General features: G+C 42.0%; 1 protein-coding gene across 3 annotated transcripts in view; it reads right to left on the bottom strand.

Moving 5' to 3' along the window:
- Positions 1-27,690, bottom strand: part of ODAD2 (outer dynein arm docking complex subunit 2) — a 189,273-nt gene that overhangs the window by 127,251 nt on the left and 34,332 nt on the right. For all 3 annotated transcript variants that reach the window (XM_047755183.1, XM_047755184.1, XM_047755182.1), the window contains 3 exons: positions 21,954-22,159; positions 19,548-19,646; positions 16,403-16,550 (listed from right to left, as the gene is read on the bottom strand). In XM_047755183.1, coding sequence (XP_047611139.1) covers positions 16,403-16,550; positions 19,548-19,646; positions 21,954-22,159 — 453 coding nt within the window. The remainder of the gene's footprint in view (positions 1-16,402; positions 16,551-19,547; positions 19,647-21,953; positions 22,160-27,690) is intronic.

Below are 27,690 nucleotides of genomic sequence, written 5' to 3' on the forward strand. Positions count from 1 at the left end.
CCTGGAGACAGCAAAACCACGTGGGAGGGCGTGCAACAATACACACCAGGACTGAGCATAAGTGAGGAGGGGCTGCAGGGTGAGAAAGAGGAGGCAGTTCCATCAACACCTGGAGATGGACCCAATGCGTGGATGAAGGAGAAAGGAGACAGTTTCACTGTTTAGTGAAATGCTGGCGCAATGATAGACAGCTCCGTGTCTGCTTTGCTAACCAATACATGTAAAGACTGGTGGAAAACTACCCTTTTTAAAAATCTGAGAGGGAGGTCCTGTCATGGCTCAGTGGTAACGAACCCAACTAGTATCCATGAGGATGTGGGTTCAATCCCTAGCTCCGCTGGGTGGATTAAGGATTTGGTGTTGCTGTGAGCTGTAGTGTAGGCTGCAGATGTGGTTCGGATCCTGGATTGCTGTGGCTGTAGTATAGGCAGAGGGCGGCAGCTCCAATTTGACCCCTAGACTGGGAACTTCCATGTGCTTTGGGTGTAGCCCAAAAAGACCAAAAAAAAAAAAAAAATCTGAGAAATTTAAAAAATGTTTAATGATTGAAGTTCCTGCTGTGGCACAGTGAGTTAAGAATCTGACTGCAGCAGCTCAGGTTGCTGAGGAGGCGAGGGTTCGATCCCTGGCCCAGAGCAGTAGGTTAAAGGATCCAGCATCATCACAGCTGTGGCTCAGATTCAATCCCTGGCCTAGGAACTTCCATATGCCTTGGGTGTAGCCATAAAGAAGTAAATCAATAAGTAAAAGTTTTAATGATTGATCAGTGAATCAGGCCTGCCAGGAAATTAAATCAGAATTTGTTTCAGAAATTCTTAAGCAATGTCCAAAGTCATTGATGCTTTGAAAAATAGTTCATAAGACACAAAAGCAATCTTTTTTTTTTGTCTTTTTGTCTTTTTAGGGCCACACCCAAGGCATATGGAGGTTCCCAGGCTAGGGGTTGAATCAGCGCTGTAGCTGCTGACCTATGCCACAGCCACAGCCACATGGGATCCAAGCTGTGTCTGCAACCTACACCACAGCTTACAGCAACACTGAATCCTTAACCTACTGAGTGAGGCCAGGGATGGAACCCAGGTCCTCATGCATGCTAGTCAGTTTCGTTAACCACTGAGCCATGATGGGAACTCGAAAAGCAATGTTTCTAATGGAGGCAAGAATAAACTATTTTTGAAAAAGATGTTCATAAAAGACAGCTTTGGATTTCCATCTCAAAACATGGCAGCAATGGCCCCAAATAAACCTCTCTCTCTCTATTTTAAGGGGAGATAGCTTCAAATTATATTATCATTTCTTAATCATTACTTTATATTCCATATAATATACATGTGAGTGTATGTAGACAGATAGACCTAGCATAAGAAATGGAAATTAGGGAGTTCCCACTGTGGCTCAGCAATAATGAACCTGACTAAAATCCATGAGGATATGGGTTTAATCCCTGGCCTCACTCAGTGGGTCAAGTACCCAGTCTTGCCATGAGATGTGGTGTAATGGTCACGGATCCTGCATTGCTGTGGCTGTGGTATAGGCTGGCAGCTGTAGTTTCAATCTGACCCCTAGCCTGGGAACTTCCATATGCCTCAGGTGTGGCCCTAAAAAGAAACAAACAAACAAAAAAAAAGGGAAATTACATTCAAGCTGTCCAGCCCCTCCTTCATGCCACACAAATCCTCTTGTAAATTCAACACAACATGTTCTTTTTAAAATAAGAAACTAAAGTGGGATTAGGAAAAGAAAAGCATCAAAAAGTGAAGGAGTTCCTGCTATGGCACAGTGAGTTAAGGATCTGGCATTACTGCATCTGTTGCAGGTCAAAGCTATGGTTCGGATTCAATACTTGGCCTGGGAACTTCCATATGCTCAGGTGTGGCCATAAAAAAGTGAAGAAGGAAATGTTTAGACTTTAGGTTTTCTACTTACTCCTTTCCAGAATGTTCCATCCACGTCTCTCAACATGTTATGAATGATATTTCTGTTTTTCATTCCAATTCTCCCTCTGGCTAACTGGGCTATCCTCCACATTCAAGGTTAAGTTCAGAATGACAAGAGCCCTAATTTTATTACTTACATTTAAAATAATAAGTTTTGGGAGTTCTCATTGTGGCTCAGCGAGTTAAGAACCCAACAAAAGGCTCCATGAGGATGTGGGTTTGACCCCTGGCCTCGCTCAGCGGGTTAAGGATCTGGTGTTGCCACAAGCTGCGGCTCAGGTCAGACGCGCCTCAGATCTGGTGTTGCCGTGACTGCGGTGTAAGCTGGCAGCTGCGGCTCCTACTCCACCCCTGGCTCAGGAATGTCCATATGCTGCAGGTGCAGCCATAAAATATATATATGTATATATTCATAATAATAATATTTCATTCTTATAGCTTTTGGCATCTATACCACCAATTTTCTCACAGTTGGGTCTAAAACATAAAGCGATAAATCATCATTACTGTCCGTGTCATAAATTCCCTTCTTGGGAGGCAGAGGATCCCCGCATGTCCCCACTTCTGGCTCCTCTCTGAGAAAAAGGCAGATATTTTGTGATCCACAGAGAAGAACAGAAATGCTAACCATAATTAAGAAAACAATTTTTCAAAAAAAGAAAATATGGGGAAAGAAAGCAAAGCAAACAAGAGAAACAACTCATTAAACAAGGCTCTTCTTCTGCATTTACACGGTGGAAAGGAGGCAGCAGTTCCCCCAGGGCACCTCAAGGAACAGAGCCAGAGCCTACGTGAATCCAGGAGCCTGGTGGAGAGTCCTTCAGGTAGTGGCCTCGGACTCGAGCCGGACCCGGAATTGGAGAAGACGTCCAGGGTGAGACCAGCCTCACTCAGGCCAGGAGACCCCCCCCCCAGCCCCCCCACCCCCATCCAGGCCCAACTCCCTGCAGACGAATGTTCTGTTCTGTCTGACATTCTCAGCGGTACGTGAGGCAGAACCTTCCTGAGCTCACTCCTTGCATGATGGTTTCTTTGGGAGCAATTTTCCACTTCGACCCTCAGCCCAGTCTTTCCTTCCTATTTCAAGTTCTGCTCATTTTTCTCTTGTAGACTATTTCCATCGTTGGAGCTTTATTTTATTATTTACACTAAGACCAATGACATACATTTTTAGAAGGCATGAAATGGCAGCAGATGCCCGAAAGGGGAAGATTTGATACTTGCCTTGAATTATCTCTAGGCCTACTTTGAAACCAAATGATGGAAATTTTACATTTATCATTAAGAAGTTCAATCCTTATAAAGAAATTTTTTTCTGTAAATCATCAAATTTTTCTGAAAATCTGGAAACATAGTCATAGGCTTGAGGGATTTTTTTTTTTTTTTTAAAGAACAGTTTTATATTAGGGAAAGTTAGTTTTTCCACATTTCAGGATTTACTTCTACTCTTGTCAGTGACCACACTCCCTAAAGGATTATAAATCTTTCAGAATGAATACCAGCGGATGGGAGCCAAAATAGTCAACGTACAGAGCTGCGAATGTTAGCCAATTGCTATCCTTTAAATACCAGCTATGTCAAAGGATTTTCAAATGTTCATTCTACTTTGACCAGATGCCATAAACATCTTACCAAGAAGCAGTGCAAATATGCAAATCTGCTCCCTCTTCAATTAAATCTCCCCTGAGGATGTAATTACTTGCCAATACTTATTTTCGCATTTGATCACGCATTTGCATTTGTGAGGTTTTAAAAGCTGGGAAAAACACAGTAAAATATTATTTCGCTAGCTTTTGAAGGGTCTTAAAGAATGCATCCAATACACTTCTCCACGTCTTGAATTTAATGCAATTCTTCTACTAGCCACCCCCACTTCTTCAGCAGCATCTCAGGCTCTACTGGCCTTCGGGTACTTCATTGCTCAGGTTCCTTTCCACAACCAGGAGGCCCTTCTTCACGGCTGCAGTCATTCTTCAAATGTGCCGAGATTAAATGAATGTTTCTTTCTCTCATTTTTCTCAAAATTTCTTAAAAGACGAATAGAGGACATTTTTTTGGGAAATAATGTTTTTCTTGGATTTAAATTAAAGTCTTTGAGATATAGAAGTATTGGAGTTCCTGTTGTGGTTCAGTAGGTTAAGAATCCGACTAGTAACCATTAGGATACAGGTTCAATTCCCTGGCCTTGCTCAGTGGGGTAAAGGATCCAGTGTTGCCACGAGCTGCAGTGTAGGTTACAGAGGCAGCTGAGATCCAGCATGGCTGTGGCTGTGGCATAGGCCTCAGTTCCAGCTCCGATTACCCCCTAGACTGGGAATTTCCATATGCCACGGGGATGGCCCTAAAAAGAAAAAAAAAAAAGTAGTAGTAGTTATTCTACCTGTTGTATTGAATAATACTCACCCACCCTCTCCCCACTGTTGATAAGGAAAAAATAAACACTAAGTTAAGATGAAGAATGTATTGAAAACAGGGAGTAAGCTGCCCAAAATCGCTTTGTATTCGTTCATTCAACAGATTTGCTTACTATTTACTTAACTCTTTGCAGAGCCCAATGCCAAGCACTGGAGACATCTCGGTAAACAAAAACAGATGTGGTCTTTGCCTTTATGGAGCTCACAGTTTAGTGGAGAAGAAAGACTGGAATCTTTTAAAGCCCATCCAAAGGAAGCTTTAAGTTTGAGCAGTGCCCTGAGGGAGGGGGCCTGGGACCAGGGTACCCACAGCTGGGGCTTTAAGCCAGGGGATGGGGTTATCAGGGAAGGCTTCCCTGAGGGTAGGATGCCTGGGCCGAGGTCTGGACAGAGCACCGGCGGAGGAGAAGGGAAGTGATGCGCTAAACCTGCGAAACCCTCAGTGGAGTGAAGCACGGTGATGGCAAGCATGAGACCTAAAGGGGGACAGGTGGCCAAGGACCAGAGGGGAGCACAGGGGTCCAAGATGAGCAGAGAAGCGAAGTGGACAACCATGCCTGTGGGACCCAGGGGCCAGGCTGAGCGCTTTCAGCTTTATTTCAAGACTGATGGATAATATTCATGAGTGGCTGGTTTGGGAATGGGGGAGGGCTAACACATCTGTACAGGTCACCCTGGCTGCAGAGGCTGCTGGCTGGAGGGGGCACGCCTGGACAGGTGGAGACCACTCAGATGACCACAGGTTTGCAGGGAAGAGGGTAATCTGGGTGAGCAGCTCTTGAGGGGATCCCTCAAGCGCGGGCAAGGTCTTGAGTAACTTGGTTCAGGAAAAGATGCTGCTGGAGTCATGCCCCCAGGGCCATCCTTCCAGGCTTCCTGTCGGAGCCCATGGGTGGCAGTGAGACTAGGAGGCAGGCAGAGGCAATGAGGAACAGAGGCCTCTCTCTGCCGGTCCCCACTGTCCACAGTCAAGAGGCGATGGGTGAGATCGAGCGAGGTGACACAGCCGAGGCACAGCCATCCAGCTGGCTTTCAACATTCTTGGCATTTTTTTTTCCCTCCAAACATGCCACTCACGGAGTGAGAGCTGTGAATCCTGCCAACGACTGTTTATTAATGATGACAGAGGGGCTGGCGCCGAGCAGAGTTTGGCTCGGAGGCATTGAATCTCCTGGGAGCAGAAACGGTAGAGACAGTGCCCTAAGTGAGCGGCCGAGAACCACGTAAGTCAAGACAGTAAAATATATTGCTTTGCCTTCTGTATATTTGCAAACCGATTTTGTGCTGAGGATTCAGTACTCATAAACCTAAGGCTCAAGAGATGAGATGCCAAAGAACTCCAAGGAAAAGGAGGAAGCATTGTTCCAGAAGAAAAAAGAAATGAGATTGTTAGACGGCAGGCTGGCTATGAAATTTTTTTTAAAACAGGATTGGGTAAGGAACAATGCAAGGATTGCCTACACAGTCTTTTCAAATCACCATGGAACATTTACAGAAATTGATGATTTACTGGAATGTTATTGCAATGAGGAAAAATTTGTAGGAAATACAACGGTCTTTCTAAAAGATTCAGAGGAATGAACTGAATAATTATGATAATGAAAATAGCTCAGTACAGTGGCTGGAAACAAGGGAAAAATTCAAAATTGAGTAATTCTCCACACACTAAGAATACTAAACCAAAATATGTAATTTGAATAAAGTTCTCATGCTAGCAGTGGCAAGATAATAACAGCAAAAAAAAAAAAATGTCTATGAGTGAATCTCACAAGAAATGCTTTGTGGGAAATATGGGGGAAAGCTACTGAATGTTACTAAGTACATAAAAGATTAAATGAATGAATGGTCATACCATGTTCCTGGATAATTCAATGTTAATTAAAATTGAAATTTATCCAAAAATAATTTACAAATTCATGTAAGCCCACCAAAATCCCAACAGCATTTCTGAGGATTTTTTTTTTGTCTTTTTGTTGTTGTTGTTGTTGTTGTTGCTATTTCTTGGGCCACTCCCGCGGCATATGGAGGTTCCCAGGCTAGGGGTCTAATCGGAGCTGCAGCCACCAGCCTACGCCAGAGCCACAGCAACGCGGGATCCGAGCCGCGTCTGCGACCTACACCACAGCTCACGGCAACGCCGGATCGTTAACCCACTGAGCAAGGGCAGGGACCGAACCTGCAACCTCATGGTTCCTAGTCGGATTCGTTAACCACTGCGCCACGACGGGAACTCCCTGAGGATGTTTTTTTAAACTTGATTCTCAACTCATTATCAAGATGATCTGGAATAGAAACTATCCAAAAGGTACTTTAAAGTATTTTAAGAAAACTCTCTGGCCCATCAAATATGAAAATACGCCAGAGCTATAGTAATTAAAATAGCATGGCAATGGCCTGGGACCATCCAAATAAATCAATGTAACAGAGAAAGATTCTGGAACAAACTCTTACAGGTGAAATTACAGTATTTGATAAAAGTAGCATCTTGGATTTTGGAGGGAAGAGTGGATGAGCCAGTCATCTGACTTTGACACATGACAAACTGAGAGAAACTATTTGCAAATAATATCACAAAGGATTAATTTGCATCAAGAATCAAAAGACAACCACACTGGAAAAGAGGCAAGGTTCACAATGCTATGGCTACTTGACATTTGAAAAAGTTTATCAACCTCACTAGCAATCAGGAGTGTGCACATTCATACAAGATAGTTTTCCTCTATAAAATAAAATAAAATAAAGATCACAGATTGGTAAGAATTTATGACAGTGAATCTCAATCCTAGGTGAGCAATTTTAATACCCTTTAATAGATTAAAGCCTATCAATCCCCAGATCCCATTCCAAATGCATGCAGTTAAAACTACCATCAAGAGTTCCTGTTGTGGCTGAGTGGTAATGAACCCAACTAGCATCCATGAGGGCATGGGTTCGATCGCTGGCCTCGCTCAGTGGGTTAAGGATCCAGTGTTGCAGAGGCTGCAGCTCTGATTCAACCCCTAGCCCAGGAACGTCCATATGCACAGGTGCAGCCATTAAAAAAAACCACCAAAATTGCCATCAGTGACCATCTTTCATATTTGAAAGATTATTTTAACAATAATAATGCTACATCACCACATTCTTCTCCAAGCCTTTAAGTAAAAACCTAGCAGGCTCTGATAATGCTTTCCAAAAATAAACACTGAATTCTTCTGTAAAGAAATGCTTCGTGTGTAATTAGTCTCTCACCCAAAGTGAAGAAAACCAAACAGGAGAGAAAATAAAAATGTTCAACAGCAAGGGCTGCAGGCCCCCTGGGTCCTGGATTTCTGGACAGAGGGACAGAATAACCAGGCAACGAGCAACAACCATAGACCCCTGGATGCCTTCCCGGCCCACAGCCACCTTCTGTGTGGCCCGGAGCAAAGTATTTCTCAGCTTTTCCACCAACGAAACAGGGATCACACTACCTGCCACTCCATACCCAAAACCCAAGTAATGGGAAAGGAATTTAATTAACTGTAATTGATTGCAAAGCACATCAAATTCCTCTGATGAAAAGCCATGTAACTCCCAATTGCCACTTAGAAGAACTCTTTAACCAATTAAGGTTGTGTGTGCATGTGTGTTTTAACCAGTTCGTGGAAGATCATTAAGGAACTGAACCCCACAAAAGTAGTCTTTAATAATGGCTTTCAGCTCTGAAAATTTCTTTGCCAAGAATCCCCCTCTAGGGAGGAAATCCAAAACATTCCAGGGAGGGAGCCTGGAAAGTCTCTTCAAAAGCCTCCTGGGATTTCTGATGTGGATGTCTTCTAGATGTTGCTCTGAAGCAGAGTCCTGATCACCACTGAGCTGGGGGGACCACCAAGCACCTTCATTTTTCATGGCCTGAGAGTTTTGAGTTTGTGGATCCATCGCAAAAGAAAACTAACAAGATCCCTAGTTCATGTGGAAGGTGAAATTGACACATAGAGTAAGTAAGTTAGGCACTATGACATATGGCGGGGGGCCGGGAGGGGGCAGTGATATGTGGTGATGCCCCACCATGATCAGAAGCTGCCACTCAGTGGTCCACCCCAGCCACTCTCTGCCTGTGTTCAGATAACATCAACTTCCTCCTAGAACTTGGGAACAAAGATGTCCCAACATCATACTCAAGACTTATACAACATTTCTGAATTTATGTGAAAAAGCCCATCTTTCTCCAAATCTTCGTATCTAGCTTGTCTCAGTGTCAGTGTGTAAGAGCTTTCACCTGGAGGGAAAGTTACTTTAAAAACCAACATTTTTCAGAGTTCTTATTGTAGCTCAGCAGTAATGCACCCGAATAGTATCCATGAGGGGGCAGTTTCGATCCCTGACCTTGTTCAGTGGGTTAGAGGATCCGGTGATGCCATGAACTGTGGTATAGGTTGCAGACTCGGCTCAGAACCGGTATTGCTGTGGCTGTGGTGTAGGCCAGCAGCTGCAGGTCCGTTTCGTTCTACCACTAGCCTGGGAACTTCCATATGCTGCAGACTCGGCCATAAAAAGACAAAAATAAATAAATAAATAATAAAAAAAGTTTTTCTTTTTGCATCAAATTTTCCTAATTATTTTCTTTAATTAATCTTTTAATCCACTAACTGGTTACATAAAATTACCAAATAAAATGTTACTTCAATATTTAAAAAAAGAAAAAAACAGGAGCTCCCCAGTGGCCTAGCAGTTAAGGATTCAGCATTCATGGCTGTGGCTCCCTGTTACTGCTATGGCTTGGGTTCAATCCCTGGTCCCATGCATGTCATGGTCACAGCTCCCCCCAAAAAAAGATTAAAAAAAAAAAAAAGACCAGTGACGCAATCTGCTTATAAGATGGGAAACTAATATTTAAGAAAAGCCTGCCTGTTTGTAATAAAACTTTTGATCCAGAAATATTGCCTTAACTTGTGCTAACTTGAGTGAGAGGCAGCTGCTTTCTGATGAACTTTTAAGAGGTCCCATCCGATCACAAATGAAAGAACACAAACAAGCCCACCTGTTCCACACTCTTAGTCTCCTTCATTCCTCTGCTGCCCAGGAACAGTGGCTCCATCTCTAATGAATTAACTGGAGTGTCAATCCTTTATTTCCAGCTATTGTATGGGCGTTTCTATTTGGCTATTTCACTCTCTGCAAACTCAGTCTGCCCCCAGCCCAACCCACCTCACACACCGGCTGGCCTTCTTCCTTGGTCATTTCTTTGTTGCATCTGAGGACACTACCCTACTCCAACATACCTGTCAGTGCAACGCATCACTGGCTTCCTGTCTTCCCCCTGGGATTCATCCTGAGGACCACCTGCTGCTGAACTCAGCTTTCTAAGTCAAGGCTTTCATCATCCTGGACTCTGATCAAAATCCCAGGTGCAGAAATAGACATCCGGCAGGGAGGAGGGACACTGGGGAAGCGGCCCCCGGGGATTAACTCCATGATTGCAGCAAGAACTCAGGAATCAGCCCAGCTAAATGAAGCCCTTGATAATGGGGGCAGGCATCTCAAACTTGCTTGCTAAAACCATCCCAGCCAAGCCTGGAGCTGACTATACAGACACCTTATCCTCAAGTGACATCGGCAATACCTCCAGGGAGATAAGGCCTGATTCTAGACCCAGCCTCCGAGGTCCCTTGCAACCACGTAAAAGCTGGCCAACCTTTCTGTAGTCTCCTCAATTTTCTCTTGGATTTTACTGACTCTACGGGAAACTCCATCCCCAACACAGCTTCACTCCACATAGAAATGGATTCCAACCGGCTTTCAGCTATGGATCCAGAAATTCATTCTTCAGTGTAAGGCCACGGACACTACGGTGTTCAAAATGCAGATCTACTTATAATGATGACCTTTTCGCCATGTGATCTCATATTAACTCGAGTACCTATTATCAGCATATAAGACCCAAACACTTGCGATGAAGAAATCCATGTTTCCAAAGAACAACATCGAATCCTCCAACTCTCGATTTCACAGAAGGATTTGATACATTTCTGATTCCGAAATGAGGGAAACTTACCATATTTTCAGAGAGACTCACAATATTAGAGTGGGACGTGTACCTTAACCATCTCCCTCAATTGCTGGGACCGAGCCACAGCGACACATTTTTGTTGCAAAATTTTGACGCCACTGTGGGTGGGAGAAAATAATATCCTCATAAAGATGGAAAATGCAACAAGGAAACAGTATATCTCTAAGGAAAATGGGAGCAGGGAAAGGCTAGGAGGAAGTAGAAGGAGACGGGACAGACATCCAGGGCAAGGGAACAGGACTCAGAAGGAGGAAAAGCTGTTCTGAAGGAGCTGAGAGTGAAGGACAGACAGCCTGGCCCCTCGGGAGCCTTGCTCTGCCCCAACTGCACAGAGGGCGGAGAGGCAAACATACACTCACCAGCAGGAAAGACACAGAGATGAGTTTAATACGGTCTCACCACTCCAGGAACAGCAGATAGGACAGACAAGCTGCGCCGTGAGGAGCAGCAGATGGCAGAAAGTAAGTGCTTCCCACTCAGAAAGCAGAATAAAGTTGACGACTCCATCTAGAATTAGGTAGAGTCATCAGCTCTTCGGCGGGGGTGGGGGGGAAGAAGTTGGAAGGTTGGGGAGTAAAAGGCAATGAATCCAATAGTTTAAAAATGAAATTGTGTTCTCAAACTCCAGATTAAAAGAATACATACAGATGTAAAACTCGCAAGTTTAAATGGATGTATGTGAAAGCCAAATAATTAAAAGACTAAATCCCTTTATGATGTGCCAAGATCTGAGCTCACGGCTCTGGATAAATACGAAGCCATATTGTTCATTGACTTGTTTGGGTATTAATGAGCTCATCAAAAATTTTTTCAACCATCACAGATATTGCTGTTCTTGTAAAATGGTAAGTGGAGAGTCAGGTCAGCGGTAACATTTCTCTGCTAGCTGAAATCCACATTTAGGGCATAATTGCGTAAATTACAACGTCAGGTGTATTTCTTTTGAGATTACCTAGAGACATTCAATGTTGCCCCTTATAGGCTTTTAATATCCTTTTGTGTCTCCATATAAAAACATGTACCTGTGTCGAAAACCTTGCAATCATTTGTAGATAGACTTTTTCTTTTATTGGCTCTGTTAAGAATATTTACCTGTGGGAACGATAATAATTCCAAGCAATTTACTGTCTGGCCAAATGTATCACATTTGCACATGATTTACGTAGGGGTAACTTATGCAAGTTTAAGTAGCACTTCATCAATACATGTCTTCCTTAGCTGTTCTGGGAGAGAAATAATATGTCCATTTGGAGCCTGCTATTCTACGGATTTATCCTAAACAGCTGAAAAACGCAAAGCGGTGATTCAATAATGAGACGATTATGAGACACTCTTAGCCACGTACAAAGGATGCTGTTCCCTATCTAACCCACGGTCTGCCCCATTAAGTCCTTGGGGAGAAAATTCTTTTGGCTCTTAGCACCAGGATCAGTTACGACAACTCACTGGCAAGTGGGTTGTTTTTTTTTTTTGTCTTTTGTCTTTTTTTTTTGTTGTTGTTGTTGTTGCTATTTCTTGGGCCACTCCCGCGGCATATGGAGGTTCCCAGGCTAGGGGTCGAATCGGAGCTGTAGCCACCGGCCTACGCCAGAGCCACAGCAACTCGGGATCCGAGCCGCGTCTGCAACCTACACCACAGCTCACGGCAACGCCGGATCGTTAACCCACTGAGCAAGGGCAGGGACCGAACCCGCAACCTCATGGTTCCTAGTCGGATTCGTTAACCACTGTGCCACGACGGGAACTCCCAAGTGGGTTGTTTTTAACCTTATGATGGAAATTAACTCACTGTATTTCTTCCTTTGGTTGCTACAATCTTAAAGCAAAAGCTGAAGCCCACCTGTGCAGGTCATTAAACTTCCCAGCCTTACGTTGTCTGTAGTTAAGGGTGTGCAACAGAAATTGTCAGCATTACCAACAGGGGCTAAGCCCTTTGTGCTAAAGCACCTGTGTGAGTTAGATTTCATTTAGTATTCATGACAATCCTAAAATGTGGGATCTTTTATTTGGCTGTCCTGAACAATGAGGAAACCAAGATTTCCAGAGCTTTGCATCCCCAGGGCCCCCTGAGCTAGGAGGTGACAGAGACCCGACTCTGCTAGTCTTTCTGGCATCAAAGGCCAGGCCTCTGACTGCTCATCATTCTGCCTCCTGGCCTGGCTGATGCATCTGCTCCTCTGACTCTTTCTTTCCTTTTACTAATGAAATAAAATTAACAGGCGTTCCTGTCATAGCGCAGCAGAAGCAAATCCAACTAGGAACCATGAGGCTGCAGGTTGGATCCCTGGCCTCGCTCAGTGGGTTAAGGATCCAGTGTTGCTGTGAGGTGTGGTGTAGGCTGGCAGCTGTAGCTCCGATTAGACTCCTAGCCTGGGAACCTCCATATGCCATGGGTGCAGCCCTAAAAAAAATAAATTAAATTAATGCGGACCAAAACCGTCCGCATAAAACACCAGGGCACTTCCAAATATTCCAAAGGCCATGTCCGAGGCCCAGTGCCTGTCTGGCTTAAGTGCTGGGTGGCCAAGTTCTTGCTGCCAGTTTTATCCCCCAGGTGACATGCTCTTTATGAGCAGAGACCCTGAGTGGCCCAGTGGCTCAGGAAAGGTAGATCTCCTGAGTTTGGATGTTGCTGCCATTGTGCTGGGCTGGGGACAATGCTAACTGGATGGTTTGCACACAGGGATGCCCACTGAGGGGGGGGCCAGACCATAGGGCCCGAGCTCCAGCCTATGCTCCATACGAGTGTGTCCAAACCACCAACAGATAGCAATCTTCCAGATTCTAGAAGAAAAAATTGGAATCCCCAGGAATTCTTTGGAATTCCTGAAATCAGAAGTTATTTAATATCTTCCCCTAAATTTTATTTACACATCCCTAAATAATGATGTCCATAGTAGTGAATTGTTTCCATAATAAACAATGAATCATTTTTAGAAGAGAGATGCAAAAATTTCAGAGGTTTTCTGTAAAAACTCTACATATTATAATAACATGTAAAAATGATCTCTACCTGATATTTGAGAACAGAAAACACTAGAAGAGGGAATATTAACACAAAATCAATGCTTTAAAAAAAATTTTTTTTAAATAGATGATTTTAAGATATTTATCATTTATAAGATCTTCTTAAAATACAACCAAAAAATACACAAAGCATTAATTGTCCTATTCAATGGTCTTGATTTTTGTTTCATGACAAATAACGCCAGACCATAAAAAATTTTTTTTTCTGTCATTTTTGCATTAACACTGGTCAGATTGTTAAGAGGCTCCCAAAACCACATCCAAGGTGGTCGTTAGGGTTTGCTTAATATACACTCATTTTTTTAAAAATTTATTTTTAGTCTTTTTAGAGCCGCACCCATGACATATGGAGGTTCCCAGGCTAGGGGTAGAATCGGAGCTGTAGCTGCCAGCCTACACCACAGTCACAGCAACACCAGATCCAAGCAGCATCTGCAACCTATACCATGGCTCATGGCAATGCCAGATCTTAACCCACTGAGCAGGGCCCAGGAATCAAACCTTCATCCTCATGGATCCTCATCAGATTCATTTCCACTGAGCCACAATGGGAACTCTTCATTTCTTTTTTTAATGATAAAATATTTTATCTGCTGATATTATCTCCTGATTCTGGTTGGGCCATTTTGATCTATGTTATTTTTTCTAATTCATATTTTAGATCAGTTTCTGGTTTCATGATGGAGTGCTCCACAAGCCACATTCACTTCTCCCGCCCTTTGCATTTCTTCTGTGAAATTCCTTGGAGAGAACAAATTGTAATACATAACATACATAAAATAGTGAATGTTCAAACACTGAAAACATGCCAGGGTACAAACAAATGCCCATTCGGATCTCCTAGCGAGCTCAGAAGGCTACAGAGAATCAGAGGTGGACATTTCAAGGTTAACGATTTTCTTTGTTTCATGAATTTGTTATTTCTTGGGACAACACTAATAGGATTTGTATAAAGAACATGAAGGATATAAACTTATTATTTATTTTTTCAAGAATGGCCAGCCTTTAGCAGCAGGCACACATTTAGAGCGTGGCAACAGCTACAAGTGCAAGGCTGACTGACGAGGCTGTGAGCACTTTGATTTGGTCCTGTCCTGTGTCTGGAAACGCCTAGCTTCACCTTTGACGCTGCTGCCAGCATTTTCTTTTCTAAAACTTTCCTGAGGGATAACTGACAAATACAATTATATATCAGAGTGTACAATGTGCTGAGTTGATACACACAAGACAGTGTGGAATCGTTACCAAGATAATTAACTGTACTTGCTTTTCATGATGTCAGTAGATTCCTTTGAACCAGTAATGTCTTCAGGATGATGGTTTATTTTTAAAAAAATTTTTTTCGGGCCGTACCTGTGGCATAATGGAAGTTTCCAGTCCAGGGGACGAATTGGAGCTGCACGCCTACGCCACAGCCACGGCCACACACTGGATCTGAACCACATCTGGGATCTACACTGTGGCTTGCACCAATGCCAGACCCTTAACCCCCTGAGCGAGGCCAGGGATCAAACTGCATCCTTGCAGGCACTGCGTAGGGTTCATAACCCACTGAGCCGCAACAGGAACTCCCGATTATTAAATTTTCATTCTTAAATTTTAATTCTACTTTCCCACTTTCCCAGTCCCCTGACTAATTTTCCTTGGGATTCATGATTCAGGAAAATATAAATTTTATTTTTTTTTCCTAAGAAGTGCTGGTTGTTGCAGCTGAGACTGGTGTCCGTCAGAGGAAGGCAGCATATTTTTCTTTTAGGAAAAACTTTTCAGCTGCTGTGCAGATTGTGTCCACGGAGAGGGCCTTTGCTGAATTCACTAAAGTGTGCACATCAGCTGTTTTACCTGTCAGCTTGGAATGACCTCAAAGGCACAAGGAAGAGTACCCTTTGGCAATTTGGGAGTCACATAAATATCTTTTTTTTTTTTTTCTTGTTGCCATTTTCTTGGGCCGCTCCTGCGGCATATGGAGGTTCCCAGGCTAGGGGTCGAATTGGAGCTGTAGCCACGAGCCTACGCCAGAGCCACAGCAACGCGGGATCCCAGCCACGTCTGCAACCTACACCACAGCTCATGGCAACACCGGGTCCTTAACCCACTGAGCAAGGCCAGGGATCGAACCCACAACCTCATGGTTCCTAGTTAGATTCGTTAACCACTGAGCCACGACGGGAACTCTGACATAAATATCTATAAATATTCAAAGCCCCTGACAAATACTGAGGCCAGGAGGCCAGGATGAGGTAAGTCAAAATGTTGTTTTCACAAGTACTCTGGGCTATAACTTTAGACATGGCCTAGCTGTGTTATCCGTATCAGAAATTAATATTACCTATTATCCAGAAGTGAATATCAACATGGGTTTGGGTAAAAATCATTTTCCTTGTCCTACCCTACATTCAAGGACTTAAATACAGTGTTACATGAGCCATTTATTACATAAAATGTTTTCACACATGCATTTTAAGAGAGGACTGGAAATGGACCAATACATATGTTAAACACCGACAATGTATCAGACAGCACCCCATGTGTTTAAAGTGTGTTTTCTTAGTCCTTTAATAGTCCTATAATGGGTATCACAAATTTCACTCCATGGGTTGAGAAAATTAAGGCTCAAAACCATAACTTTTCAACAGTCACATTGCTAGTAAATGACAGAACCTAGAACTTAGTCTGACTTCAAAATTCCTTGCTCTTTCCACCACACCATACTCAAACTGTAAAATGATGGCAAGTCCCAATATATGATGGCTGCTATGGCCGCTCCCATGCCAGGAGAGAGGGCTGGTACCTGGCAGCCTGGCTGTGCTCTGAGGACAAGCCTCACTCTCCTCAGGATAATGCAACCTTCCCCTGTGCACACTTAAATAACAACAGGGATACTTACTACCCTTACTTGAAAGGAACAGAGCAAACTGGGAAGCACAATACAAATTTCCAGAAACAATTTTCAATAAACATTGCAAACAGAGTACAAAAGATCTGTCTCTCACCTTCAAATATTTCACCAGCTTCTGAATTTGCCAGTATTCTGACGGTAAATCTGCATTTGCTTCCTGACGATGATCAGGCAGTTCTTCATCCTCCTCACTCTCTGAGGAGCTCTCACTAATAACTTCCTCAGCCTTCTCAATACTCCTGCTGAAATCGGTAACAACAAGGCATAGTAAGTATGTGAAAGTCACACCTGGACATGGTTTTATCGTTACTATTTCAGCAACATAGGCAATGGATAAGATACCAACCCATCCTGAATTCTAGAGGATCTTTGTTAAGAGCCACAGGAGATGCATAAATGCATGTCTCTACAGCGCAGGCAGTTCAGTATTATGGCCATGGTTGGAATAGTAATAATAAAATAGTATGGAGCACCCATTGTGGCTCAGCGGGTTAAGACCCCAACTAGTATTCATGAGGACATGGGTTCAATCCCTGGCCTCACTCAGTGGATTAAAGGATCCAGCGTGACCTCCAGCTGTGGTGTAGGTCACAGATACAGCTTGGCTCTGGTGTTGCTCTGGCTGTGGTGTAGGCTGGTAGCTATAGCTCTGATTCAACCTCTAGCCTGGAAACCTCCATATGTCTCAGGTATGGCCCTAAAAAGAAAATTAATTAATTAATTAATTAATTACACAGTAAGAAATGACAGAGTATTAGGTAAATGACCTAAGACTGGGCTATACGATAAGGCAGTATTTATATTTACATCTGTTTTCTTTATTTACATAAAATGGAATACGATTACATTCAGTTTCCAATCGCACAGGCCACACTTGCAGGTGCTCAGTCACACACATGGCCTGTGGCTACCACACAAGACAGCTAGGAAACAAACCATTTCTGTACTGCAGAAAGTTCAGCTGGGCAGTGCTGCCAATGCCCCCCAGAAGAAAGGCATTCACTCCCTCACCAAAGGGGGTTCACTTCACTCTCACTGATCTAGAGCCTTCTAGCCTAGCATCACGGTCACGACACAGGCTTGTTCTCTCAAGCCCTCATAAACATCTCTAATTCATCCTCATTGCCTATCTTTCTCTCCCTTGTCTCCTCTCTTCATCCCCCCATGCACTCTCTTCCAGAAAACTCTTTTCTAGCCTTCCCCATTGAAGCATAATAGGAAGATGGATAGTTATCAAGTTCCATTAAAGTTTAAGGTCCTACTGTTTTCTTAATTTCTCTGGAGCAGAGAGCTCCATTTCTTGTAGTTTCAAAAGTGCAGAATGGGAGTTCCTGTTGTGGCTCAGTGGGTTAAGAACCCAACCAGTATCCATGAGAATGCAGATTTGATCCCTGGCCTTGTTCATCAAGTTAAGGATCTGGCATTGCTGTGAGCTGCAGTGTAGGTTTCAGATGAGGCTTAGATCTAGTGTTGCTGTAGCCGTGGTGCAGGTTGGCAGCTTCAGCCCTGCTTTGATCCCCTGTCCTGGGAACCTCTATATATTGCAGGTGTGACCCTAAAAAATAAAATGAATAAACAAAAGTGCAGAACAATGTGTCTGTGCTCTCCGGCCACAGTGGGGGTGGGGAGGACTCCTGAACTGAGGTGGCTGTTCCTATTCGATAAGCCACAGGAGCTGAGTTTCTGCCCTATGTATTCTCTTGTCCAAAAGATGTCGGGAAACCTGAGTTGGTTACAGAGGAAAATCTAGGAGATCTGGTCTTCCTAAGAAAGGATGTAAATTCCAATGTTCACAGCAGCGCTATTTACAACAGCCAAGACATGGAAACAATCTAAGTGCCCATCAACAAATGAATAGATAAAACACAGAATGGAATGAAAATAAAAATATGACAATTGGTACAGTCACTATGAAAAACAGTATGGAGTTTCCTCAAAAAGTTAAAAAAAGAACTAACCATACAATCCAGCAACTCCACTTCTGGATATATATATCTGAAGGAAATGAAATTAGTACCTTAAAGAGATATTTGTATTTCCATGCTCCTTGCGGCACCGTTTACAATAGCCAAGACATGGAAACAACCTAAATGACCATCAATGGATGAATGGATAAAGAAGATGTGATGTATATATACACACATGATGGAATATTACTCAGCCACAAACAAAGGAAATCCTGCCATTTGCAACAAGATGGACCAACTTTGAGGGCATTATGCTAAGTGAAATCAGTCAGACAGAGTGAGACAAATACTGTAGTTCACTTATATGTGAAATCTAAAAAAAAAAAAAATACTGAATTCATAAAATCAGATCTGTGGTTACCAGAGATGGGGGGAGGGGAAATTGGGGGAAGGTGGTCAAAAGGTACACACTTCCAATTATAAGATAAGTAAGTACTAGGATGTAATGTACATGGCTATAGTGAACACTGCCATATGGTACATTTGAAAGTTACTTAGAGAGTAAGAGTTCTTATCAACAGGAAAAAAAAATGTATGTGTATGAGGAGACAGAAGTTAACTGATCTTACTGTAATCATTTTACAATTTATGTATATCAAGTCATGATGAAGTTTTTAAAAACTGTCAAAAAAATGGAATTGTTGGTTACATCGAACCCCTCCAAAATGGCATACGTGTTGTAGAGAGTCTCAAAGTTGGGTTTTTTCCAAGTGTGCAAATTTGATAATGTGAAATTTCTTCCCATCACCACCACCGCCTCAGGTAAACATATGGCTGAACCTCCCCCCCCAGGTACATCACTTTTGTCGCCAAGCTGAAAACTGGGTGAGACTTTTATTAGGTGGCCTTCTCTTCATGGCTGTTTGAATGAGAAATAACATATATCACCTTAGGATTGGCAGAGCCATCAATGATAGCAAAGTAAGGCTCAGAAAGAGGATAGTTTTGCTGTGACATGATTATTCACCGGCAAGAGACCAGCTAAGATCCTGTTGTGCTAACACGTACTGACCTGCTTTTCACATTAAATATATTCCTTTATGTAGAGGTAACTAATACCAGTAGATCATTGTATTTAAAGAAATTCCCACGTTAAAAGGAGATCTTGTAAATATATTGAAAGAAATCCACTCTGACCATTTCTACAGCATTCCTACTAATGGTCACTATACTATCTTGGGGCCCTAATATGACAGAGTACCATGAACCAGCATTAATGACACTGTTGTGTGGGGCAGCTTTGAAGAGGTGGTCATGTCAACAGAAACACACCGAATTAACTGTGCTCTTCCAGGCAAAATAGATGGTCTGGGCTTCTCAAGTCTTCCTCCACGCTTTTCTTCTAGGTTGTCTCTTTGTAAGCGTCTTTTCCTGAAGAAATATGAACTTTATTAATTACATTGTGCAGATTAACAGGGAATTAAAAATAGAAATGTAGGCATTCCCGTGGTGGCTCAGTGGTAACGAACCTAACTAGTATGCATGAGGATGCGGGTTCAAGCCCCAGCCTCGCTCAGTGGGTTAAGGATCCAGCATTGCTGAGAGCTGTGGAGTAGGTTACAGATGAGGCTCAGTTCTGGTGGCTGTGGTGTAGGCCGCCAGCTACAGTTCCAATTTGCCCCTTACCCTGGGAGCTTCATATGCCATGGGTATGGCCCTAAAAAGACCAAAAAAGAAAAAGGAAGGAAGGAAGGAAGGAAGGAAGGAAGGAAGGAAGGAAGGAAAGAAAGAAGACGAAAGAAAAGAAAGAAAGAAAGAAAGAAAGAAAGAAAGAAAGAAGAAAGAAAGAAAGAAAGAAAAGAAGAAAGAAAGAAAGAAAGAAAGAAAGAAAGAAAGAAAGAAAGAAAGAAAAGAAAGAAGAAAGAAAGAAAGAGGAAAGAAAGAAGAGAGAAATATATCCCAATATTGCATCATTTTCATGCACCCAAGTGACATGTTTCCCTGACAAAGGGAGTGGCTATGAGCTCCCATCTCATCTGACACCTGAGATGTCCCTTCTATCTTTCAAGTACAGCCATGCACTGTGTATGCTAGAGAAACACTTGGTCCAGCATTTCTTCCTACTAGAAGCATTTCTTTGCAGCCTGCCATCCTTGGAAAGGCTCTGCAGTCTGTATCTTCTGCCTGGATCACAGTTGCCTGTTTTCTTACCTTGCCCACCCAACACTGCAGCAGGACCTGTGCCTAATTTTCCAGGTATTCTCAAGCTTTACCAAAATCGTGGACACATACTGGGTTTGCATGGACTATTGGTTTAGTAAATTTTAGTTTTTGTTTAGGGCTGCATTTGTGGCATATGGAAATTCCCAGGCTAGGGGTAAAATTGGAGCTGGAGCTGCTGGCCTATGCCACAGCCACAACAATGTGGGATCCAAGCCATGTCTGCGACCTACACTGTAGCTCATGACAATGCCGGATACTTAACTCAGCAAGGCCAGGGATTGAACCCACATTCTCAAGGATACTAGTCGGGTTTGTAACCCACTAAGCCACAATGACAACTCCTGGTTTAGTAAATTCTTAATAAAAAAAAATAAGCCCATGGAAAATCAGTATTTCATAACTCACCTCCCAGTTAACAGAGTAGCCCACACAGCTGTCATTTTCAGACTCACTCAAATAGAGCCATGGAGGTCAAATACCCCCAAACCAATGAGACCAGGAACAAGCTGGGCTCCTCCCTCCACAGAGCCCCTTCCTTCTGTCAGGTCTCTGAGTTTGTTTCCAAGATATAGTCACCTGTGGTCCTGAGAATCCCTGCAGGTGAGGGTCCCTGTGTGACCAGCCAGGAGCCAGTTATTAACCCAATAAGGAGACAGCATAGAACAAACAGAATAGATAAGCAATGAGGTCCAGCTGTACAGCACAGGGAATTATATCCAGTCTCTTGGGATAGACCATGATGGAAGAAAATTTAAGAAAAAGAATGTGTCACTGGGTTACTTTGCTGTATAGCAGAAATTGGCACAACAGTGTAAATCAACTATACTGTTATAAATTAATTAAAAAAGAATAGTCTGTAACATGTAAGTGTATTTGTTAAACTTTAAAAAGTGCTCTAGGCCCTTCTGACTGCTTTGGTCTTGGTAACACTGGCCCTTAATCTTTGCTTTGGCATCTCTTTGTAGAGGGTCCTCAATGGAACTAGTTGCTGTATTTCAGAAATTTAGCAAACCAGTGTCCAGTGTACTCAGGTCTGTCAAAGGTTTGAGGGTTTTTCCCTTTTTTTTTATAGTATTTACTGAAAGTTCTGTTCATAGACAAGATACTACCTCTATGAAGTTTTCCCTAATTAATGCTACATAAATTTAATTACATCGTTAAAATCTTAAATCTTCTAACATGGTACTTAAGCAGGTCCTTACCCCATTGCTCATATTTCCCATGTGATTCCTCCATGTGTCTTATTATCTTTTTCATGTGTTATTTGTCAGGACTCACCAACACCATGAAAGTGACCTGTGCCCTCCCTTCATGGTTCTCTGCATACAAACCCTGTTTAAGGTCAAATCCTGCTTAGAAGGTGAAGAGGGGGAGGAATTGAACTGGATTTCAGAGAGAGGTCTAAGTTATCTCCTCTGGACTTTTCTCCAATGAAATAAAGTTATGTGAAAAGGTGGGCAAATGGACGGTTAGCAAGGAGATATCAGAAAACCCATCACATAAATGTCTACATACTCTTTCGCATCAACAGTGGTCTTCCAGTTTAAACTTGGCTCTAATCTCTTGGTCATCTGATTCTTCCCCAAATTAATTTGGTTCTTCTCCAAATTACTCCTGTGGGAAGCATTGCTGGCTTTATGTAAGGCAGCTGCTTCCTCCTCCTTGGGTACCTCATTCAGCTGATCCTTTTCCTTTTGCTGTTCTTCATTGAATCTAACTTCCTTTAATTTAAAAAAAAAAAGAGCACATTTTTACAATGATATCACTTCTGAATTATCTCATGCTATGTGAACATTAACCGTGGCAATAAACTCGACAAGGAAGCTTCATGATGCTCTAACTTGTGTTGCTTAGCAACACAAATTGAATCCAGGCAACATCAGGACCAAGGCTTCTACTGGACTCAGGCTGACAGTGATGAGAGGTGCATGCAGACACAGTAGCAGAGTGGGGTGACCCACCCCTCACACCCTAGACTAAATGACACTCAGACCCCCTAAAGACTGGGACATATCTTAGTCAAGTTGCTGAGACCAAGGATAAAGAGAACACTTTGTAGGTAGCCAGAGATAAAAGACACATTACAGACAGAGGAAGAGACATAACAATGAAAAGCGACTTCTCATCAGAGACAGTGCCATTCAGAAGACAAGGGAGTGATATCTTTAAAGTGACGATAGGGAAAAACCCATAACCTGTCAAACCAAGATCCTATACAGAGACAAAAAACCAACCAAACCACTCTTTCAGAAATGAAGGTAAAATAAAGATGCTTGCAAATGAAGAAAAGCTGAGAGAATTTACTGCCAGAAGACCCAGGCTAAAAACATGTCCATGAAGCTCTTCAATCACAAGGAGTCTCATACAAGACAGAACAAGGATCTACACAAAAGAATGTAGAAATGATAAAAATAAATACAGAGCAGCCTTTATGATGAGGGGTCAGGAGCATGTCAAAGTAAAATCATGACCATAGTGCAAAGGACAGGGACAGGGATTCAAAGCATGCTGTCATAGGTCTTTTTTTTTTTTTGTCTTTTTGTCTTTTAGAGTCGCACCCGCGGCATATGGAGGGTCCCAGGCTAGGGGTCGAATAGAACTGTAGCCACCAGCCTATGCCAGAGCCACGGCAACGTGGGATCTGAGCCGTGTCTGTGACCTACATCACTGCTCACGGCAATGCCTTGATCCTTAACCCCCTGAGCAAGACCAGGGATCGAGCCCCTATCCTCATGGATGTGAGTTGGGTTCACTAACTGCTGAGCCAAAATGGGAACTCCTGCCATGGGGTTCTTAAGTTACTTGTGAAACTATGTAATATTGTTTAAAGGCAGACATGATAAATGAGACAAAACTTCAAAAGACATAAAGCAAAATAGGACAGGAAAAATAGATAAATCCACAATGAGGAAACTTCAAAAATTCCCTTTCAGTAATCAACAAAATGAGCAGAAAACAATTAAAAAGGATGTAAAAGACATGAGGAAAACTGTCAACCCACTGAACAGAACTCATATTTATAGCACACGCCACATGACAAAAGCAGAACACACATTCTTCTCAAATGCACAAGGAAAAATTCACCAAAACACACCACATTATAAGCCATAAAGCAAACACGTACACATTTAAAAAAAAACAAAAATCATGCAAAACATTGTACAATGGAAACAAGACAGAAATCAGTAGGAGGAAGATACCTAGAAAAATCCTCAGCTTTCTTGATTGGCATGAAAATATATCAAAATCTATGTCCCAGACATGGAAGCAACCTAAATATCTATCAACAGAGGACCGGATAAAGAAAATGTGGTAAATATATATAATGAAGTATTACTCAGCCATTAAAAAGAATGAAATAATGGAGCTACCTTCACGGCTCAGTGGTTAACAAACCCAACTAGGATGCACGAGGATGTGGGTTTAATCCCTGGCCTTGCTCATTGGGTTAAGGATCCAGTGTTGCCGTGAGCTGTGGTGTACGTGACAGACATGGTTTGGATCTCAAATTGCTGTGACTGTGGTGTAGGCCAGCAGCTGTAGCACTGATTCCACCCCTAGCCTGGGAATTTCCATATGCCGCCAGTGCAGCCCTAAAAAAAAAAAAAAAAAAAAAAAAAAAAAGAATGAAATAATGCCATTTGCAGCAATATGGATGGATCTAGACATTCTCATGCTAAGTGAAGTCAGACAGATAAAGACATATATCATATGAGATCACTTATATGTGGAATCTAATAAAAATGATACAAAAGAACTTATAAAACAGAAACAGACTCAAAGATTTTGACCAAATTTATGGTTACCAAAAGGAAAATGTGAAGGAGGGTATAAATTAGGGGGCTGAGATTAACATATGCACACTACTATATATAAAACAGATAAGTAACAAGGACCTACTGTATAGCACAGGGTAATCTACTCAATACTTATACACATAGGAAAAGAATTTGAAAAGGAATAAATATAAGAATATGTATAACTAATTTACTTTGCTGTACAGCTGAAACTAACATAACTTTGCAGGTCAACTATACTCCAATAAAATTTATTTTTTAAAAAGGTCTGTGGGGAGTTCCCATTGTGGCTTAGTGTGTTACAAACCCAACAAGTCCCTGTGAGGATGCAGGTTCAATCCCTGGCCTTGCTGAGTTGGTTAAAGATCCAGCATTGCTGTGAGCTATGGTGTAGTTCACAGATGAGCTTCGGATTCTGTGTTTCTGTGGCTGTGGCATAGGCTGGCAGCTGTAGCTCCAAATCAACCCCTGGCCTGAGAACTTCCATATGCTGCAGGTGTGGCCCTAAAGAAAAAAAAAAAAGCAAAAAATAAAATAAATAAAAATAAAAAGTCTATGGGACACAGTTTATACAGTGCTTACAAAGAAATCTATAGCATAAAAGTTTATATAAAGGTCTCAAATCAATGCCTACATTTCCAAGCTAAGAAATTAAATAAGAAAAGCATATTAGGGAGTTCCTATCATGGCTCAGTGGTTAGCAAACCCAACTAGCATTCATGAGGATATGGGTTTGATCCCTGGCCTCACTCGGTGGGTTAAGGGTCCGGTATTGCCATGAGCTGTGGTGTAGGTCACAGATGTGGCTTGGATTCTGTGTTGCTGTGGCTCTGGCATAGGCTGGTGGCGACAGCTCCAATTTGACTCCTAGCCTGGGAACCTCCATACACCACAAGTGCAGCTCTGAAAAGACAAAAAGACCAAAAAAGAAAGAAAGAAAGAAAAGAAAAGAAAATCCAAAGAGAGCAGAAGAAAGAAAATTATAAAAAGCAGAAATAAAATAAAGTAAAAAGCAATAGGAGAAAACAATAGAGAAAAACCAAGGAAAAAAAGAGCTGTTCTTTGAAAAGATCAATACAATTGATCACTTTCAGACGAATTAAGAATAAAAAGAGAAGATAGAGTAGTTCTCATTGTGGTGCAGCAGAAATGAATCCAACTAGTATCCGTAAGGTTGTGGGTTTGAATCTTGACCTCGCTCAGTGGGTTGGGGATCCAGTGTTGCTGTGAGCTGTGGTGAAGGTCACAGATGTGGCTTGGATCCTGCACTGCTGTGGCTGTGGTGTAGGCTGGCAGCTGTAGCTCCAATTCAACCCCTAGCCTGGGAACTTCCAATTGCCTTGGGTGTGGCCCTTAAAAAAAGAGAGAGAGAGAGAGAAGATATAAATGACCAATATTAGGAGTGAAAGATGGGTCATCACAGCAGATCCTCCAGACATCAGAAGATAAGAGTGGAGTGTGCCAATAAATTAGGTAAGTTAGATAAAATATACAAATTCATGGAAAGACACAAACCACCAAAACTCTAAGAAAAAGAAATCTGGGAGCTCCCTGGTAGCACTGCAGGTTAAGGATCCGGCATTGTCACTGCTGTGGCATGGGTTTGATCCCTGGCCCAGGAACTTTCATAGGCCATGGACACAGCCAAAACAAAACAAAACAAAACAAAAAAGTAATCTGAAGAGTTCTGTATTTCTTAAAGAAATCAAATTCTCAATATAAAACCTTTCAACAAAGAACCCTCCAGGGAAAGATAGCTTCACTGGTAAATCCTACCAAATATTTAACACAGAAATCTACATAAACAATTCCAGAAAGGAGAAACATAATGAATACAGGCCAATTCATTTTGAGGCCAAATTACCAGGTACCAAAACCAGACAAAGATATTAAAAGGTAACTACTAACCCATCCTTCATGAATACAGATGCAAAGATCTTTAGTAAAATATTATCAAATTACATCTAGCCATGTCAAACAGGGTAAGACATCATGACCAAGGAGGATATACCCCAGGATTCAGTATTGGTTCAATATTTAAAAATTAAAGTAATGACCATATCAACAAGCTAAAGAAGAAAAAGTATGTGATCACCTAAAGAGATGCAGTAAAATCAGCATGGCCAAATAGTAATGGGCTTCTCTCCCATGGTTTAAGCTGAGGCCCCATGGGAAGCATGTGATAAGGCACTCCCCTCCCAGCCAGGGTGGTGTTAGCAGAGGCCCCGTCCAGTGATAATGAGGCACCTGACATCACTAGGTTCTCAATATAGTCCAAGTGGAAACTTGGATTTCTACCCATAACTTGGAGCACCCCAGATCTATACCAGTGAGGTATTCGAGAAGGCCTGTTAAAACAAAAATTTTAAATAAAATCCAAAGTTTTGTAACACAATGCCAAAAATGTCCAAGATGCAAAAATCACTCATCATACCATGAACAAGGAACATCACAAGCTGAATGAGAAAGGATGATGATTAAGCACCTGTACCAAGAGAAAGTAGATGATTAAATAATCTCAAATAGATGTTGGAAAAAGATTTTAAAGCAGCCACCATAAACATGCTTCAATGAGCAATTACCGAGACTTGAAACAAGTGAAAAATCAGCAAGTCTCAGCAAATAAACAGATGGTATAAATAAGAACCAAACAGAAATTTGAAAAACTGAAATTTACAAACAAAACTAACTCACTTGGATAGCTCAGCAACAGGATAGAGAGGACAGAAGAGAGAATCATGAACTTGAAGACAAAACAATAGAAATTACCCAGTCTGAAAAACAAAGAGAAAACATATTGAAAAAAATAAACAGCCTCAAGATCTGTGGGACCACAGCAAAAATTCCAACATTCATGTCATCACAGCACCAGGAGAGGAGAAAAAAGATCAGACTGAAAATGCATTCTCAGAATGTCTGAAAATTTCCCAAACTTGGAAAAAGACATAAATCTAAGAGTCAGATGTTGAGCAAACCATAAACATAATAAATTTAAAGAAATCTGTGTCAAGACACATAATAATCAAATTTCATAAAACTAAAGACAAGGAAAATACTTAACACAATGAGAAACAACTTTTTGCTATACGGGAAAAAAATTAAAATAATACTCAATTTCTCATGAGAAAACATGGAGGCCAGAAAGGCTATAACAACATTTTTCAAGTGCTAAAAATAAAGAACTGTCAACCCAGAATACCATATTCAATGCAAATATTCTTCAAGAATAAAGGGGAATTTGAGATGTTCTCTGATAAAGAAAAACCAAGAGAAAGAAATAAGAGCAAAAATAAACCAATGGGACCTAAGCAAACTGACGAGTTTTTGCACAGCAAAGGAAACCCAAAAGAAAACAAAAAGACAACTTACAGAATGGGAGAAAATAGTTTCAAATGATGCAACCGACAAGGGCTTAATCTCTAGAATATACAAGCAGTTTATACCAATCAACAGCA

The sequence above is a fragment of the Phacochoerus africanus genome, chromosome 12 (genome assembly GCF_016906955.1).
Source record: "Phacochoerus africanus isolate WHEZ1 chromosome 12, ROS_Pafr_v1, whole genome shotgun sequence".
Lineage (NCBI taxonomy): Eukaryota > Metazoa > Chordata > Mammalia > Artiodactyla > Suidae > Phacochoerus > Phacochoerus africanus.